The sequence below is a fragment of the Lycorma delicatula genome, chromosome 1 (assembly GCF_047948215.1).
Source record: "Lycorma delicatula isolate Av1 chromosome 1, ASM4794821v1, whole genome shotgun sequence".
Taxonomy (NCBI): domain Eukaryota; kingdom Metazoa; phylum Arthropoda; class Insecta; order Hemiptera; family Fulgoridae; genus Lycorma; species Lycorma delicatula.
Window position 1 is genome coordinate 324,621,611 of NC_134455.1, and position 15,843 is coordinate 324,637,453.

Below are 15,843 nucleotides of genomic sequence, written 5' to 3' on the forward strand. Positions count from 1 at the left end.
AGATATTAGCTTCTGTTGTGAGTGTCCACATACCTGATGTAGGAATGCAATATAAACCGCCAAGTATTTGTTACAGAGAAAAATTTGAAATTTTGTGTTTTTGTTTAAAGTTTAATTTTGTACTTTATCGTCTGAAAATAATGATGCCTTTAAAAGAAAAATTGTGATGAAGCTGTGTTCAAATGTAGCTTCTGTGCTTAAGGATCCAGTAACGTTAACAAAATTTTTAACTGTAGCAAGGAAAATAAACAGTTAAGAACTATTAAGGCAAAAACTTAAGAAATTTTTTAAATACAATTTTGAATTAAACTACCTTTAAAGTGGACATTAAAGTAGCCTCTTTTGGAGGATACAACCTAACAACACAGGTGTCTAAATCTGAGGGGAAATGTTCAGTAAAAAATCTATGCGAAAAAAGGTGTTTCAGTATTTTTTTTGTAACAAATATGGTAGCAACCTGCTAACAACAGCTTATGGTTACCTCTGCGGTTTTCAACGTTATGGTGAATGTTGGGGAGCCAAGGTTTCTAAAAGAAGACTCAATTCCATCACTGTGGCCTCGATCATGCTATATGCAGCCCTTGTGTGGGTAAAGTCGGTGGGAATTGCAAGGAACCATGGAATTATGAAGAAGACTTACAGACGACTTGCGCTTTCTGTGGCACAAGCTTACCGCACTGTCTCACTTGAGGCAGAGTTGGTGATTGTGGGGATGCCGCCTGTTAATTTGCTTGCTTTGGAAAGTCGTGACCAATATCATGGCGTGGAGCAAGCGGTGGCCAAGGAGACATTGTTGTATCGCTGCCAAGAGAGATGGGATGGGCATCTACCAGTCACTGGACTCATAGGTTGATCCCGGATAACAAGACATGGATTGATAGGAATTATGGAGACAGATTTCTGGATGGTCCAATGGCTTGCTGGTTATGGACCATTCAACAAATACCTCTGGACTAGAGGGAGAAGTTCGACCCCAAGATGTCAATATTGTGATCTTCTGGATGATGTGGAGCACACATTTCTAGCTTGCCCACGTTGGGAGGCTATGGAAAACTATGGTTCATGGAAAACATCACGTCAGAGGTTGTAATGAGATGTATGCTCTCTTCCAGGGAAGGCTGGAACTGGTGGTTTTGAGAAGTCCTTTCTCAGAATATGACGGAGGAAGAGAATCGATAGAGTAGTGTTCTGCCAGAGGGCAATGGTGGAAGGCCAGCCCTTGGGGATAGGTAGCGTGGGTCCTACTGGATCGTTGCTGCTGTGTACCCCCTGGGGGACGCTGGAAGCTGTGGCTCAAAGGCAACACTGGCTTGCCCATGTTGGGAGGCTATAAGGCCAGTTGGAGAGGACATCACCCCAGAAGATGTGTGCTCTCTTGTAGGATAGCTAGGATCGCTGTTCCAGGTGGTTTTCACAGAAAATGATCTAGAAAGAAAACAAATAGGATAGTGGGGTGGAGGGGGGAAGGCCAGCCCTCATGGGTGGGTAGCGGAGGTCCAACCGGATCGTCACTGCTGGGTGCAATACCTGACTCGGTGGTTTTCATTATCATGTCATGGATGAGGGAGGTGTTTTTTAGTGGGTTACTGCCTTCCACGGGAAACCCTACACACCCAGAAGTACAGGCTGCTGAGCATCTGGATGCAGATTTTCCTTCTGAAGCAAAACAAAAAATTAGTTTATGGGGAAACCAAACAGTTTAGTACTCTACAAGATGTGATGGATAAATTACTTATTCATTATCAATAAAAAGTATTGTACACTACTGAAATAACTTAATATTGCTTACATAATCATACAGTGCCTGAAGTTCATCCATTGAAGAAACTGAAGTTACCACCTGACTAAGTAAAATTCCTCATTTTGTTGAATATTGCGCACCCAGATTCTGTTAGGCTTAAAAGTTTAAATGAAAAAAATTAACTTTTTTTTACCTTTTTACTGATCTAACCTATGGATCAGGTAGTTTTTGCATAGCAGAGAAGTTGTACAAAAAAGAAATTTTATTTGGTGTTTTAATGATAGAGGACAGGTGTGTAAAACAATTTTTTTTTGAAACTTATAAAAATTAAATCTTCAACCAATTATCTACAACTTTGATTTCAAATTAAAAATAACTAGAAAAATCTCTTGTATAGTGATGAGGTAGTGCTAGGCACAAGAGCATAGACGTGCGATTGACTATAGAGTAATGAATGCAAGAGATCAAAAGATTATAAAATGTTGAAGAGCAGTTGTAAAATGATAACACTATTCTGGATGCAGTTTTATTTAGCAATGAAAGAAAGTGTGGTTGGATAAAATATTTAGAAAGTAAAGGTGAAAAGTTCTTATATTACCAAAAAGGAAGATGTAAAAAGTTGATGTAAATTATCTCTTCAATTTTATTCAAGAAAGCAAAAACAAGTATTTTATTGAAAGAAATGATATCTGAATAATGTTCAAATTTTTAATCCATATAAAGTGAAATAAAAATTTTTAATAGCAAATGTGTAATACATTTTTATCGTGTTTTAATTGTGCTTACAATAAAAATTGTATTTTTATATTTAAAAAAATTTACCAATTTTAAAAGTTATTTCAGTTAATACTGATTATCACCAGTCTAAACAAACACATACTAATATATGGCTGGATAATTACATTCAACATGTAGCCCTTGAGAAACATTTAGAAGAAGCTGCTGAACCGTGATAAGGTAGAGCCATTCTCGATCCATTTTCTACAAATTTGATAGTAAATGTTCAAAGTTAATCGAAATTAATTCTGACATACTAGTCACTCATGGTAGGATTATAACGTATAATTATGAAAAAAAAGAATATCATTTAAGAGTAGTTGAAAGACCTAGACAGACTGACTTCATATGAGTGACCATTAGCTATACATAATTTTCCAAAAATTAAAATTGGGGTGCTCCCACCCCTTAATCGTATTCCAATCAACAAAAAACAGGGCTGAGCAAAACTTCAACTTAACATCTGCTAGGTAACCCTAAAACGCCTTCAACTTTGGAACATAATATACATAATGATTAATTCCATTCAAAAGCAGTATACTCTTCTCTATCTCGACCAGTTTCTTCTTTTTAGAGAAATTTATGTGGACACATCCAGGCAACCCCAACAATTGTTTAAAAATATTCTGATTAAAATTTTCATAATATAATTCAAAAAATTCCTGAAATAACATATAAATTTAGGAAATATTAGGTGTTTTTTAATAACACACAACTTCTAAAAGAGAAATGCAATTTTATTAACAATAATTTCTATAAAATCAAAACTAATGTGAAGTAACGAACATTGAACATTATTCTTTCCTAAGAGAGAATTTAGTGAGAGTTGGGTATTTTTTATAGTTTGCAGCAAAGCTCTTTAAAAAACTTTTTTCTAAATTTCATTATTTGTGAGAATGTTACTGCTGTTACTTGTGAGAATGTCATCCATAATTTCCATTACAAGATCTTTTTCTTTGCCTGCAGTTCTAGTCAAGTTCTTCTGTATAGCATTAAATTCATCATAGAGTTTGAGTAACTTCTCAATGCAGTGGTCAGTTCTCCTCCTCATAAGAATTCATGCCTTTTGCCAAAAAATGGGAACGTCTTGAATCATCAGTACTGCACTTTCCTTTGTTGTGAGATTTACAACTCTCACACTGTAGAAGAAATTGTTTAATAAAAGCTGGTTCAAAGAACTGGATGGAGTCGGTTGGCTCCATCCTGACCCCATAGGGTAAAACACCCTCCATATGGCAGTTTCAGTCACCATGCCACCCCCCCCCCCCCATGTACATAGTCCTTACAGGCTTTACTGGAGGTCATCTTCAGAACTCTGGCAAAAGGCATCTCTCAGCCTTGTTCTTGCCTCAGTTAGGATGCCACCAATGTGAATACCACATGTGATATTTCGATCAGTATACTACTTGGAAAACTTGGAAATGAACTCTTTCAAACACTTCTATGTTGAGTCTTTAACATGAAGAAACTAAGATTAAAAATGCAACTACTTACCCGATAGATTAGAAGTCAAGTTTAACAAGCAACCATAACATAACACAAAACAAGAAATAAAAATAAACCTAAATAAACAAAACTCTAAAAAACATCAAATCTTATAACACAAGAACAACAAAACCAAGACACAGGAAAGACCAGGCAAAACCCTAAATTCCCTCGGCAATCCATTCTCTTGCCAGGTACCCGATAAAATTTTCAACAATTACCCATTAGGCCCAGTTTTTCCAATTCTCACAGAGATCTAATGTCAAGCTGACAGATAGTCTTCGAAGATTTGATTGAAAATGTAACCAATAAGGGAGACATAAAAACTTTTTCTTAATTATGTAGTAAACTACCACAAGAAGTTGTTGCCACTTACAAGTGTAATAAGAACACGTTACAAAAGTCACTTTACACCAGCAGCATAAACAGTTTTGAAAGAAAATTTGAAAAATCGTTCATTTGAAAAAAATTTTGTGATTTTTCATATCAACTTAGCAACAGCAAATTACATGCTATCAAAAAAAAATTAAAAATTACATGCCAATTAAATTAATAAAAACTCGCATTAATTTCCATTGCTAGTGCTTACTAGTGATTACAAATAAGATAACTTATAAAATATGTTTATTGAAACTATAACTTTCCACATGTTATAGTGGAAATTCAAACTGGATTTCAAACTTCATAGTTGATGAGGGTCACCTAGCAGTTGTCCAGTTGAGCTAAAATTTTCCATAGATCGATTTTTGTTGGTTGGAACAAGGTGGGAATTAAATTTTTAGAATGTTGATAAACAAGGATCACCCTACTGAATAAATTGTTTCATCTACCAAAAAATTTAAATACCAACAACAATTTTATGAGAATGGGAGCTGACAGCTTACACATCTCTTAAAAAGAATCCATTTTCAGTGTATATCAAACAATGTGAATGTGGGCAATAGATTTTGATGAAAGTGAGGAAAGCAGTTCTGAAGGTGCTGCAAAATAACAGCAGTAAAACTTTTTTTGGTTTCTATTTCTGTACGAACAGCTTTTTTTTACTTTTTTTTCATAAATGTCAGTTTTCTTCATCAGGAAAGTAAAGCCCATGTTTTATTCTGTAAATACAACATTCTTATCATTATGTTAATTTTATGACTAGCCTTATTGTTTTTGTGATTTTTTTCTTAAATTTAAATTAGTGTTGCTAGTATTATAACAATGAATGAAACATAAGATAGTTTTTTTTTGTTGATTAGTGATTTTTTCGTATAGTAGTTTCTTATATGTAGATTAGATATTGTATAAATTATTCATCTTAGAAAAACTGAAATCACTAATTGAGAGTTCTTCTGACTGTCAGTGAGAAAATAGTCTTTAATAACAATGCTGTCTGTCATTTCCTGTAAATAATTTCTTTTATGTTCATTTAGTCACTGTAGAGGAAATGATGACAGAGATTTATCATTTGGCCATGTCCGTAAATCTGTCTCAGCTGATGTAAATTATGGGATTCGATTTCAAGATCAAAATGAGGCAGAAAAATTTTTGCACCAGTTATCTTGTGAAGTGAGAAACAGACTCCTTGATATCCACATGAAAGCAAAGTGTATCACTTTAAAATTAATGGTAAGTTATTTTAATACTACTTAGTTTTCTTATGTTACCACTTTTCTGTGAATGAGTTTATGCAATGATGTACAATATTTTTTTTTTCTCTAATTATGACACTTAGTTTTGTGTAAGATAATGTAGAAGAGATCTAAAAAGATAGAGTTTTGAAGATATTAAATATTTAAGATCATTTTTTTTCATGTAATATCACCTGGAATAACTTGGATATATAAAAAATGCTTTTGACAAAGAAGGTATGTTGAATAAAATGATCTGTAAAATACCAGCACTTGCTGAGTATTTTGTTCTTTTATGATATACACTTAGCCACATGATAATTATAATGTAAAAACATACAGAGATAAATATTTAAATCAAAATTTACTATTTTATAAATTTGTTTTTTATTAGTGACCTGTTTCCATTTTTATTACTAATAATGTATTTCTGAAAATGTCTATGTGATTTATAGCACTCATTATTTTCAACATGACTTTGTAATTAATTTCATCAATTTCTTTATATTATCCTGCATTTGTATTATTTACCATATTGGGCTTTCAGCATGTAAGTGTTAAGTTAGCTGTACATGTACTGGCGAACTTGTGGATATGATTGGACTGTCATTTTTTCTTCGCCTGTTCAAGCAACCAAACAAATAGGTTATTTCATTCAATCTATACCTGAATGAACTGCTCAGACATACTGTACTGTATGGAGAAGTAATCTGTAACCTTTAAGTTATTTTGTATTTGTTATATATAGTGTGGCAAGGTATATTTTTCTGTATAACCTTGACAGCTAATTCAAAAGTCATCATGAGTGTTTGGAGAATTTTTGAGATTTATAAAAATGAAAAATATCTGTGGAAAGGGAAATCAAAAGACTATCACCTACCATGATACGGCAAAAAATCTGAGGTGGACAACACATGACTTCCTTAATGCCTATTAAACTACATTTATACATTTTTTTTTTAAATGAAAAGTACATAAAATTTTATTTCATTGAAAACTTCTGATATTTTTTCATTTTTATTTTTTATTTTTTGTTATTGAATTATTATTCATTGTAATTTTTTTTTAAATGAGAGGTTAATAGTTATTAATAATCAATATATTTAAATTTTTTAAAAAAATTAAAAAAAAGGAGATGAAGTCTGATTCGAATCGATGTGCCTTCCCCTAAGATCCAAATATTTCATTAATTAAAAATTTATTTGGCTATAACTCTGGAATCAATGAAAATAAGTGCCACTTATTGTATATCGATGAAAAGCTCTCAATGAGGGCTTATTACTGCAGTTAAGAAAAGTACAAAATCAAATTTTTTATGGATTTTGAGTTTTTTTGGACACTTTGGTTTAGTCAATTGCAATCAAAAGAGGAGATGCACAACTAGATGTTACAAAAGTTGTAAATCCAGAAATTCAAAATCCTACGGCTAATCATTTTTGAGTTATGCGAGATACGTACATATAGACATCACGTCGAAACTAGTCAAAATGGATATTTTCATTGAAATGTGGAAACCTACATTTTTTGCGATTACAATACTTTCTTTACTTCTTACAGGAAAGTAAAAAGGAAAGTTAAAAATTAGGTAAAATACTAAAAAAAAATAGAACCATTCACAAATAAAGAAAATGTGCTTAAGAAAATTAATATTTAAGATTGATTTTCAAAAAAAGTCAGATTATCTTCCAAGTCAGGAACTGGCACAGATGATGTTTATGTGCCTAAGTTATGGTATTTCAAACTCCTCAATTTTTGAACAGATAAAGAAATATCTAAGGTCTCTTGTTTTAGTTTGGACAATGAAGATGAGGATGTAAATACACAATTAACATCAATTTTCTTATCACTGTAGTTTATATAAGCAAATTAATATATAAAACAAATCAAAAAAACTACTGTCTAGCCACTTGTTATTTCATTCTTAATTAATGTAACTAACAAGGAAGTATTAAATCAGTTAAAATTATAAAAGAAATAATAAATTAACTATTTCTAAAATTACTGTATAAATTATCTGCCATGGAACTTTCCATCATGTATACCAATGGTCCAATGGTTCCATATTCAAATGAGTATTATTTAGGCCTAATGTCTCAGTTCCAGCTTCTATATTTTCACAGTTGAAACTATTCAAAAGTGAATGAAAGCTGGCCAATTTCACCATTAAATAATTGTGCAGCACACAACAAACCAATAATATCAAGTCAGTGTGTTCAAGTTTAGGTTATTTGCATTAAAAAATCCTAAACGTGGAAGAAAGGATATTGATTGCATTTTCTATGATACTTCGCATGTGGCAAAGTAGATAGTTTTTTTTTTATCTTTGGATCTAAGCTTACTTGCTGGAAATGCATCAACAGAAACAAATATATATGATAGGAAATATGATATCAAAGTGTCTGTAATGGTCTTTTCAGGATGGAATGTTTATTGTCAAGTTTCTCAAAGAATTAATATTTTGAAGAATACCTCGTATAAATTTTCCAATTTATCCTAAAACATTATGTGTAGATACCATGATTCCAGTAACTGAACTGCCAACTAGCAGTTATGTCTGTATCGTATGATTGTACTGCAGTGTTCAAGTGTACCGATATGTCTATAGTTACTTTTATGTTGCTTATCATCCATATTAAGACATAGAATTACTAATTACATGAGATAATACTGATGCCATCCGCCATTTTCTTATGGATTGTATATGTTATGTAGCATTGCGTCATAAAAGCAAACTATTCTAGGGGATAGTGAAGTTCTGTTTTATGATTTATTAGGGCCGTCTCTTTATGTTCAAATATATAAATTACTGTAGTACGTTCCAAATATTCATGCCATTTGCTGTAATGCAGATGGTGATTTTATTTTTTTGATATATAATGTGATATATCATTGTGTTATTATTTAGCGTTTAGCATGCGTTACAAGCTTTTTACTTTAAAGATGTATTTCCGTGTTCCGGGGATTTTAGTTTTTAATTGTCCAATTTTTTAATGTTTATTTTGTATAATAAACAAATTGTGTTTGAGCGATGATAACACGAAAGTGTTTTTGCCCTAAAAAACCAAAAAAAGAAAATTAATATAATAAATAAACAAAATTAGAACTGAATAAAAAAACTTTTGAACACGGTAATTGAAAGCTATGTTAATATTATTTTTACTCATTGAATGAAGATTTATTACACATTGAGAAAATTCAGATTTATCAGTACAATATTATTAAAAAACATTGAAATGTAATGTATATATTAAAAATTGCACAGTAGCACTTTGGGAGCTGAACTGTATAAGAATATAAGCAAAAAATTCCTATATACAGATGTCTGGAAATAGTTTGCTTTCAAGATTTGGCTTGCAAAATGTTTCACTGTGATTTCTCCCCCAGGGATAAAATGAGGCCAGTCATTTCATTCAAAGATATTGGCATTGAGTGCCTCCACTAATAAATCTTTGTTTAGTTTCCTTTTTTAAAGAAGGTGTAGTTTTATCAGTTTTCTCAAAGGTAGTTTGCATATATTCATGAGATTTTTATTCATACTGGAAAATTAAAAAAAATTAGGATGAGAATGAATATGTGAAGAACTCTGTGATGGAACTGCGGTGTGAGAGGGTGAAGGTATTGACCTACTTCGCTCCTAAAAACGAACCAGAGCATAGAGTGATAGAGAATGTTTTCATTAGATGCTTATTAAATTTGTAAATCTGTTTATTGATTTTAAAGTAAATCAAGAGGACTTTTGAGGACTTTTTGAAGTGTAGGGCAAAATTATTATTGCGATAAACACTTATTTTGTTGATATCAGGAAATTATCATTGGTGTTTAAAGACTTAGTCAAGTAATGATCTGAGTGCATAGTCTAATTGAAGTTAGATATAGGAAGAGTTTTGTATGAAACCTTTGGGGTTAGAGGAAGACGTGGGGATTGCGCTTCCATGAATTTGTTGATTTGATACTTGAGGGTTGTACGTTATTGTAGTTGGTCAAGGTTGGAAGAGTCCATATGAAGGAGATAGTAAGTTGTATAAAAACACTGGTAGAAATGTCAGCCAAGGCATTTGCATTGGCGTCATCCTGACAAAGCCATATTATGACTGTGTTGTGTTATCAAGTTTAGAGGGTCTAAATGACAACCTCCAGTAAAGCCTACCAGGGCTAGAAATGGAGGGTGTAGTGTGGCGACCAGGATCATCACAGGTGGATGTCTTCTCCTACAGAGGTCAGGATGGTATGCAGACAGCTTACATTTTCATTTGATGAGCTTACATCATCATCATTGTGACGATGTAATGGTCCGAAAAACCATATGGAAAATTAAATTAAATACAGAAATAGTAATAGATGTGATAACAATACTTTTAAAAAGAGGAAATGCAACCTTGCATGGCTGATATTGAGGTTTCTCTCTACTAATTACTGGAGTGTAATTCCTGAAATAATACATTGTGTTTATTATCTTGTTCCTGGGCAACATAAAAGTGACCATCACTATTTTAAACTGTTCTTATATTAACCTTAACGTTACATACATAACAAACTTAAAGATTAAAAAATATCCTGATTTCAATAGTTCTCAACATTTTCTAAATATTGAAATTAATATTAATGTTAATGAGGTAGCAAATGCTGTTAGCAGGTGTGAATTAGAAATTTTGTGGTATGTATATATAACTGAAATGTTGCTCATAAATTCTCTGCAGATCATCCAGTACATTTTCAATCAGTCTCCCAGTCTAAACAGATTTCCATCAGTTGGTCAAAGCAAAGTTTCTCCCATATTTAAATTGAGTAATACCTATCTGTTATCTCAAATTATAGTCACATTTGTATCATTAATTATTCAACTCAAGTCTTTGAAAATATTCATCTATAAAACAGGCATTTATTCATGTGAAGCCCAAATTTTTAATACCATGGATTCTATACACATAAATGTGGTTGGCTTCATTCATTACACTTGCATGTTTTAAGTATACTTGATTACACTGAGCCATCACTTTGGGATAGGTGGACCAGCTGCTAGCATTTTACTCTGCTCTTCTTAAAAAACAACCAAATCACCCAGTTCTTAAAGCAGTCCTCACAAACCCTCATTTCTGATGGTATGAAAACCATCCACATATACAGCACCAATGGGTGTTCATTGGTACATTAATGCACCTTCTATATTTTGATCCAGCTTCTATTTTCCCAACTTATCTATCAGATAGGTTATTATCAGAGACAAACCCAGATGCAGTAGTATACATAGATGGGTCGAACTAGAAAGATATTGTAGGATGCACTTTTGTTGTAAATGACAAAACCTATGTACTTGGTCTACCTGGTACTACAAGTGTCTACAATGCTACAACGCCATCAAAATGGCCTTGAACATCATTAGATCTAAATATCATCACATCCTTATCTGTAGCTATTCATATAGTACTCTCCAAGCTACAGAGGATTTGTATTCCAGACATCCTATTATCACTGAAATATGTAATACAATCACTGAATCAGATTGTCACACAGGTGAATTTCTACTGGATCCCTAGCCATGTGGGAATCCTGGATAATGAACCATGGGGATTCCGCTGCTAAAGATGCATGTAGCCAGCCGTCCTCCACTCAAATTACAACTACCAATCATCAATTCCATTAAACATACACTTCAAAGAAGGTGGCAAGATGACTGGACTGCTACAGCGGATAATAAACTCCGACACATAGAAGACACAGTGTTACCATGAAACTCTTCATGTAGGAAAATTCACTAAGAGGAAGTGGTCCTGTGTCGATTCCAATTAAAGGACATACCAAAGCCACTCACAGACACCTGATGTCAGCACAGAGCACGCCACTGAGCATCTGATGTGACTGTTGCTTGACTCTGCACCACATCCTTGTGGACTGCATATGCTATGCAGCCTTATGTCGCAAATTTAAATTGCTGAGGGACATAGGAAATCCTAGGAAATGACAAGAATGTACTAGACAAGGTATTATTACTTCTAAAAAGAATTAATATACTTAATAAGATTTAACCAGTCAAAATTTTGATATTATTTTGTTATTCATATTCCATGTATTATCCTAATTGTTGCATTTCTTTTACTGTTTCAGTTTTATTCCTATTATTATATTAGTTTTCATTAATTTTTTCATATTAAATTTATTTTTATTTTTTAATTTTATCTCAATTCTTTATTTTTCTATTTTATTATATTATTTAAATATCTGGGAAGAAGCCTCTTGTCATTATTTTAACCTAGATGATAATAATGCAGAAGTGTTTTTCACCCCTCCAAAAAAAAAAATTACTGATGTCGTCCACAAACAAGATGGTAACTCTCATGTATATGCTGCCTGAATTTCAGAAAGGCATTTACAGAGTTGATTTTGATTTCAGTGTACTATTAAATAAGTTTCATGGTTCAGTCCTTTTAAAAAAAAAAAGCTCAAATTCTCGAGGACTTATTGATTAAGCATAACAATTTTTTTGTGTAGTTAAATAAATAATCTATATAATTTTTAAGTACTTCTTGTGTTCCCCAGACAGAAATTTGACCTTCTGAATTTCTATCAGTTTGGTAATTGCCCTCTGTTTGTAAAATTATGTAAGTATCGATAAAAAATTTGTACACTTATAGTGTGAAAATAATCCTGTTTTAGTCTTTCCTTACTTCAAGACTATCTCATTTTAACTTTTCTACAGTTTTGCTTCCTTCTTTTCTCTTTCCTTTTTCTTTTATGATAAGTTAATTTTATTTGATAAATTTATTAATAGTCAGTAATTAATTAATACGTATTAATATGTAATTAATACATCAGTATTAAATAAATAAGTTAATATGATTTGCAAACTACTCATATATCTGTTGATAATATATTTGTTATTTATTCCTTCTTTTCTCTTTCCTTTTTCTTTTATGATAAGTTAATTTTATTTGATAAATTTATTAATAGTCAGTAATTAATTAATACGTATTAATATGTAATTAATACATCAGTATTAAATAAATAAGTTAATATGATTTGCAAACTACTCATATATCTGTTGATAATATATTTGTTATTTATTGCTGAACCTAAACAGATCATTTTATATTTTTTCCTCCTTTGGAAATATGAATTATTCTCTTAATAATATTTTTAGGTAAAGGCTAAGCAGGCTCCTCAGCAAACAGCAAAATTTCTTGGTCATGGTGTGTGTTACAATTTGTCTAAGTCATCTTCATTTACTGTTGCAATATCAGACATTACAGTTATTTCTAGGTAAGAACTTTTTAATTTGTGGAATTAGAGTGATTAAAAATAGTACATGCATGTAATTATTCCAATATCTGCTTATGAAAATAAGAACAGAACAATCTGTTGCAGATAAGTCTTTATAAATAGTTTTAGTTATTGTCTGTTGTTCGTCTTGTAACTGTTTGTGTAAACTTATAGAACAATTCAAAGAGTTTTTATCTACAATCAGCATTACCCTTGTAGTCAGTTGAGTAAAAGTTCTTAAAATATGTGTCTAAGTATACTTCAAATGAAAAATAATTCTATAGTCAATTATGGAGCAAAATTAATAATATTTCACCCGAAAATTGTAAAATATTGTCCCAGAATTGCACCTCCAGCAATTTTTATGAGAAAATTGTTAGGTCAAAAAATATACTTTGTTAGCATTGGCTTAAATTAATTCATTAATTGCTAATAAACAGATAAAACTTTGCAAGAAAATTTGTAAAGAATTTAATTCTGGAAAAATTGATATAAATAATATTTATTAAAAATCAATGCTAGGTAATAAAATTCATTAAATTCTATTTAGAATAAAAGAACAAATTTAAAAATGTGTAATCTAATTAAAATAAAAAAAGAAGATATTAACATTTAACTGATTAGAAATTACAATTTTACCTGCAAGATTAAGATGAGTTAGTACATCTTAAACAATGTTCTAAATGATCTTACTTTCAAAGTAAATAATACAATATACAGTGTAATGCATGCATAATCACCACTAGTAATATGATTTTTCTTAAAAAACTTCATGTGTACAATTAAGTAGATCAATTTTGTCATTTTGACAGAATTATACCTAAGTAATTATAACTAATATTTTTCAATAAGATCAATATTATAAAGATTAATAATATTATAAAGATCAATATTAAAGATTAATATTATAAATATTAACTTTTATTATTAATAAATTATATTGTTATAATGTATTACGTATTAGCAAATAAAAGATGGTTTTATTTATTTCTTTCTTTTTAATAATAAAATATTTATCATATTTTCTACAAAAAATTAATATTGTCACTTAACATAAGTTACAATGATAAATTAATTTTAAATTAAAATAAAATGTATTTTTAATATTCTTGTTTTAATGAAGATGTAAATTTTTTTTGTTTCCATCTACAGGGAGGTTGTTTCATTATATAGAAAACTACAAGTATTACCTACAGACCTTCGAGGTATTGGTATTCAGCTGACTCATTTAGTACCTGATAGCTATGATAAAACCAAAAATGCAGTCCTTGACAAATTTCTAAAGCCAAAAGATCATTTGAATAACGTATATGAAAATAAGGAATTAAAAAATGAAGGTTTGAAAGAATTAAATTTCTCAAGTAAGACTAAAGTTACATCTTCATCAAAAGTTAATAAATATTTTATGAAGAAACCTCACAGCCATGACAGTGCTAAAAAAAACAGTACAAAAATATGCAAATCTTCTCATTTGGATGAAGCTGTTCTCAGCGAGTTACCAGAAGATATAAGGCTAGAGATTATTAACAACTCTGAGTTAATCAATCAGAATGTCTTAAACTTTAATAATTTAAGCAATAGTCAAGATAAAATTTTGGAAATATATAAAAGTGAATCTACTATAAAAAAAAATCTTTGTAAAAATTTGTCTAGGGAAAGTATGTCTGATGTTTTTTACAATAGAACTTCTCAATTTAGAAATAATAAGGATATTTCTTCTCAGGTATTTATTTTCTATATCTTTTAGTAATAATTTTGTAATTATACATCCTGTAAAAAAAAAAAAAAAAAACACGTATCAAATGTAAAGTGCTGGAATCTCTTCCCTCTTCTTACATTTGATTCAGTAAAATTTATCAGTATCAAAAAAGCATTACAATTTTGAAATGTTACAATTTCTTATTCTTTTCAGAGAACTATGTAATTATTATAAAGTAAGTCACTGTTATGATGATTAACTTACTTACTGATGATAAAAAGTTTCATATTTTCATAAAAGAGGATTCAGTCATCATAATGCCCCTTCATCTTCAATTTGTATCAATCCTTCTTTGTCACATTTCTTCTGAATCAGCAAGACTCAAAACTAAGACACTTATATTAAATGGTTTATATAAAATGAAGGAAGAACATTAAAAAGTTAATGAATAATTCCCATCTTTAAACTATATATTTAGCTAAATGTATTTCTCAGTAATAAAAATATATAAAAATGGAGATAACATTTCAAAATTGGAGTGTTTTTCTTTAACTTCAATTCATTTTGATAGTCAATTGAAACATGAGGGAAGATTTGAACACTAAACTTGAAATATTTTTTGGGATGTCACTTTTTTTGTTATAATATGTTTTTTTTAAATTTAAGATAACATAAATATTAAAACTTAATATATAGTTAACTGTAACTTCATGTATAGTTGGCATTTATTTTTGTTTCTCTAAGAAAAATATGTAAGCATCTTCAGAATTCTTATTCTCCTTTCTTTTTTTTAGATTTAAATTATCACCATAAATTCAGATTGTTTTTCTTACAAAATGAAATATAATGATAATTTTGGATGGAACACTCCATGATGAAATTTAGTTGCAGAACTTTAACGACATGTCAGTACTGAAAATTCCCTACAGGATACATTTAATGTTGAATATATTTGTTTTATGAGTCATTTTTGCATTATTTAAATATAATTATGTTTGAGAAACACAAATGTCTTTTGGGATATATTTGAGAGTGTGAAAATTTATCATAACTAACATTTAATTATACATTTTATGAAACTTTCCATAAGTTCTTAATGAGTTATGAATTCTTCCTTTCTTTAATTCTGGAAAGATATTATCAAGTTTACTGTTTTTGAAGTAGTGGTCCCTTTAGTATTTTTATTGCAACATGAAGAGGTAAATTTTATTGTAGCACAATATTTTCCCTATTGTAGCATCCAAAACAATAATGCAATCATAATTTTGGCACCA

General features: G+C 30.5%; 1 protein-coding gene across 1 annotated transcript in view; it reads left to right on the top strand.

The window, feature by feature from the left end:
• Rev1 (Rev1 DNA directed polymerase) overlaps window positions 1-15,843 on the top strand; it is a 76,809-nt gene that overhangs the window by 45,963 nt on the left and 15,003 nt on the right. Inside the window, exons 7-9 of the mRNA XM_075382046.1 lie at window positions 5,419-5,614; window positions 12,752-12,870; window positions 14,023-14,593. Coding sequence (XP_075238161.1) covers window positions 5,419-5,614; window positions 12,752-12,870; window positions 14,023-14,593 — 886 coding nt within the window. The remainder of the gene's footprint in view (window positions 1-5,418; window positions 5,615-12,751; window positions 12,871-14,022; window positions 14,594-15,843) is intronic.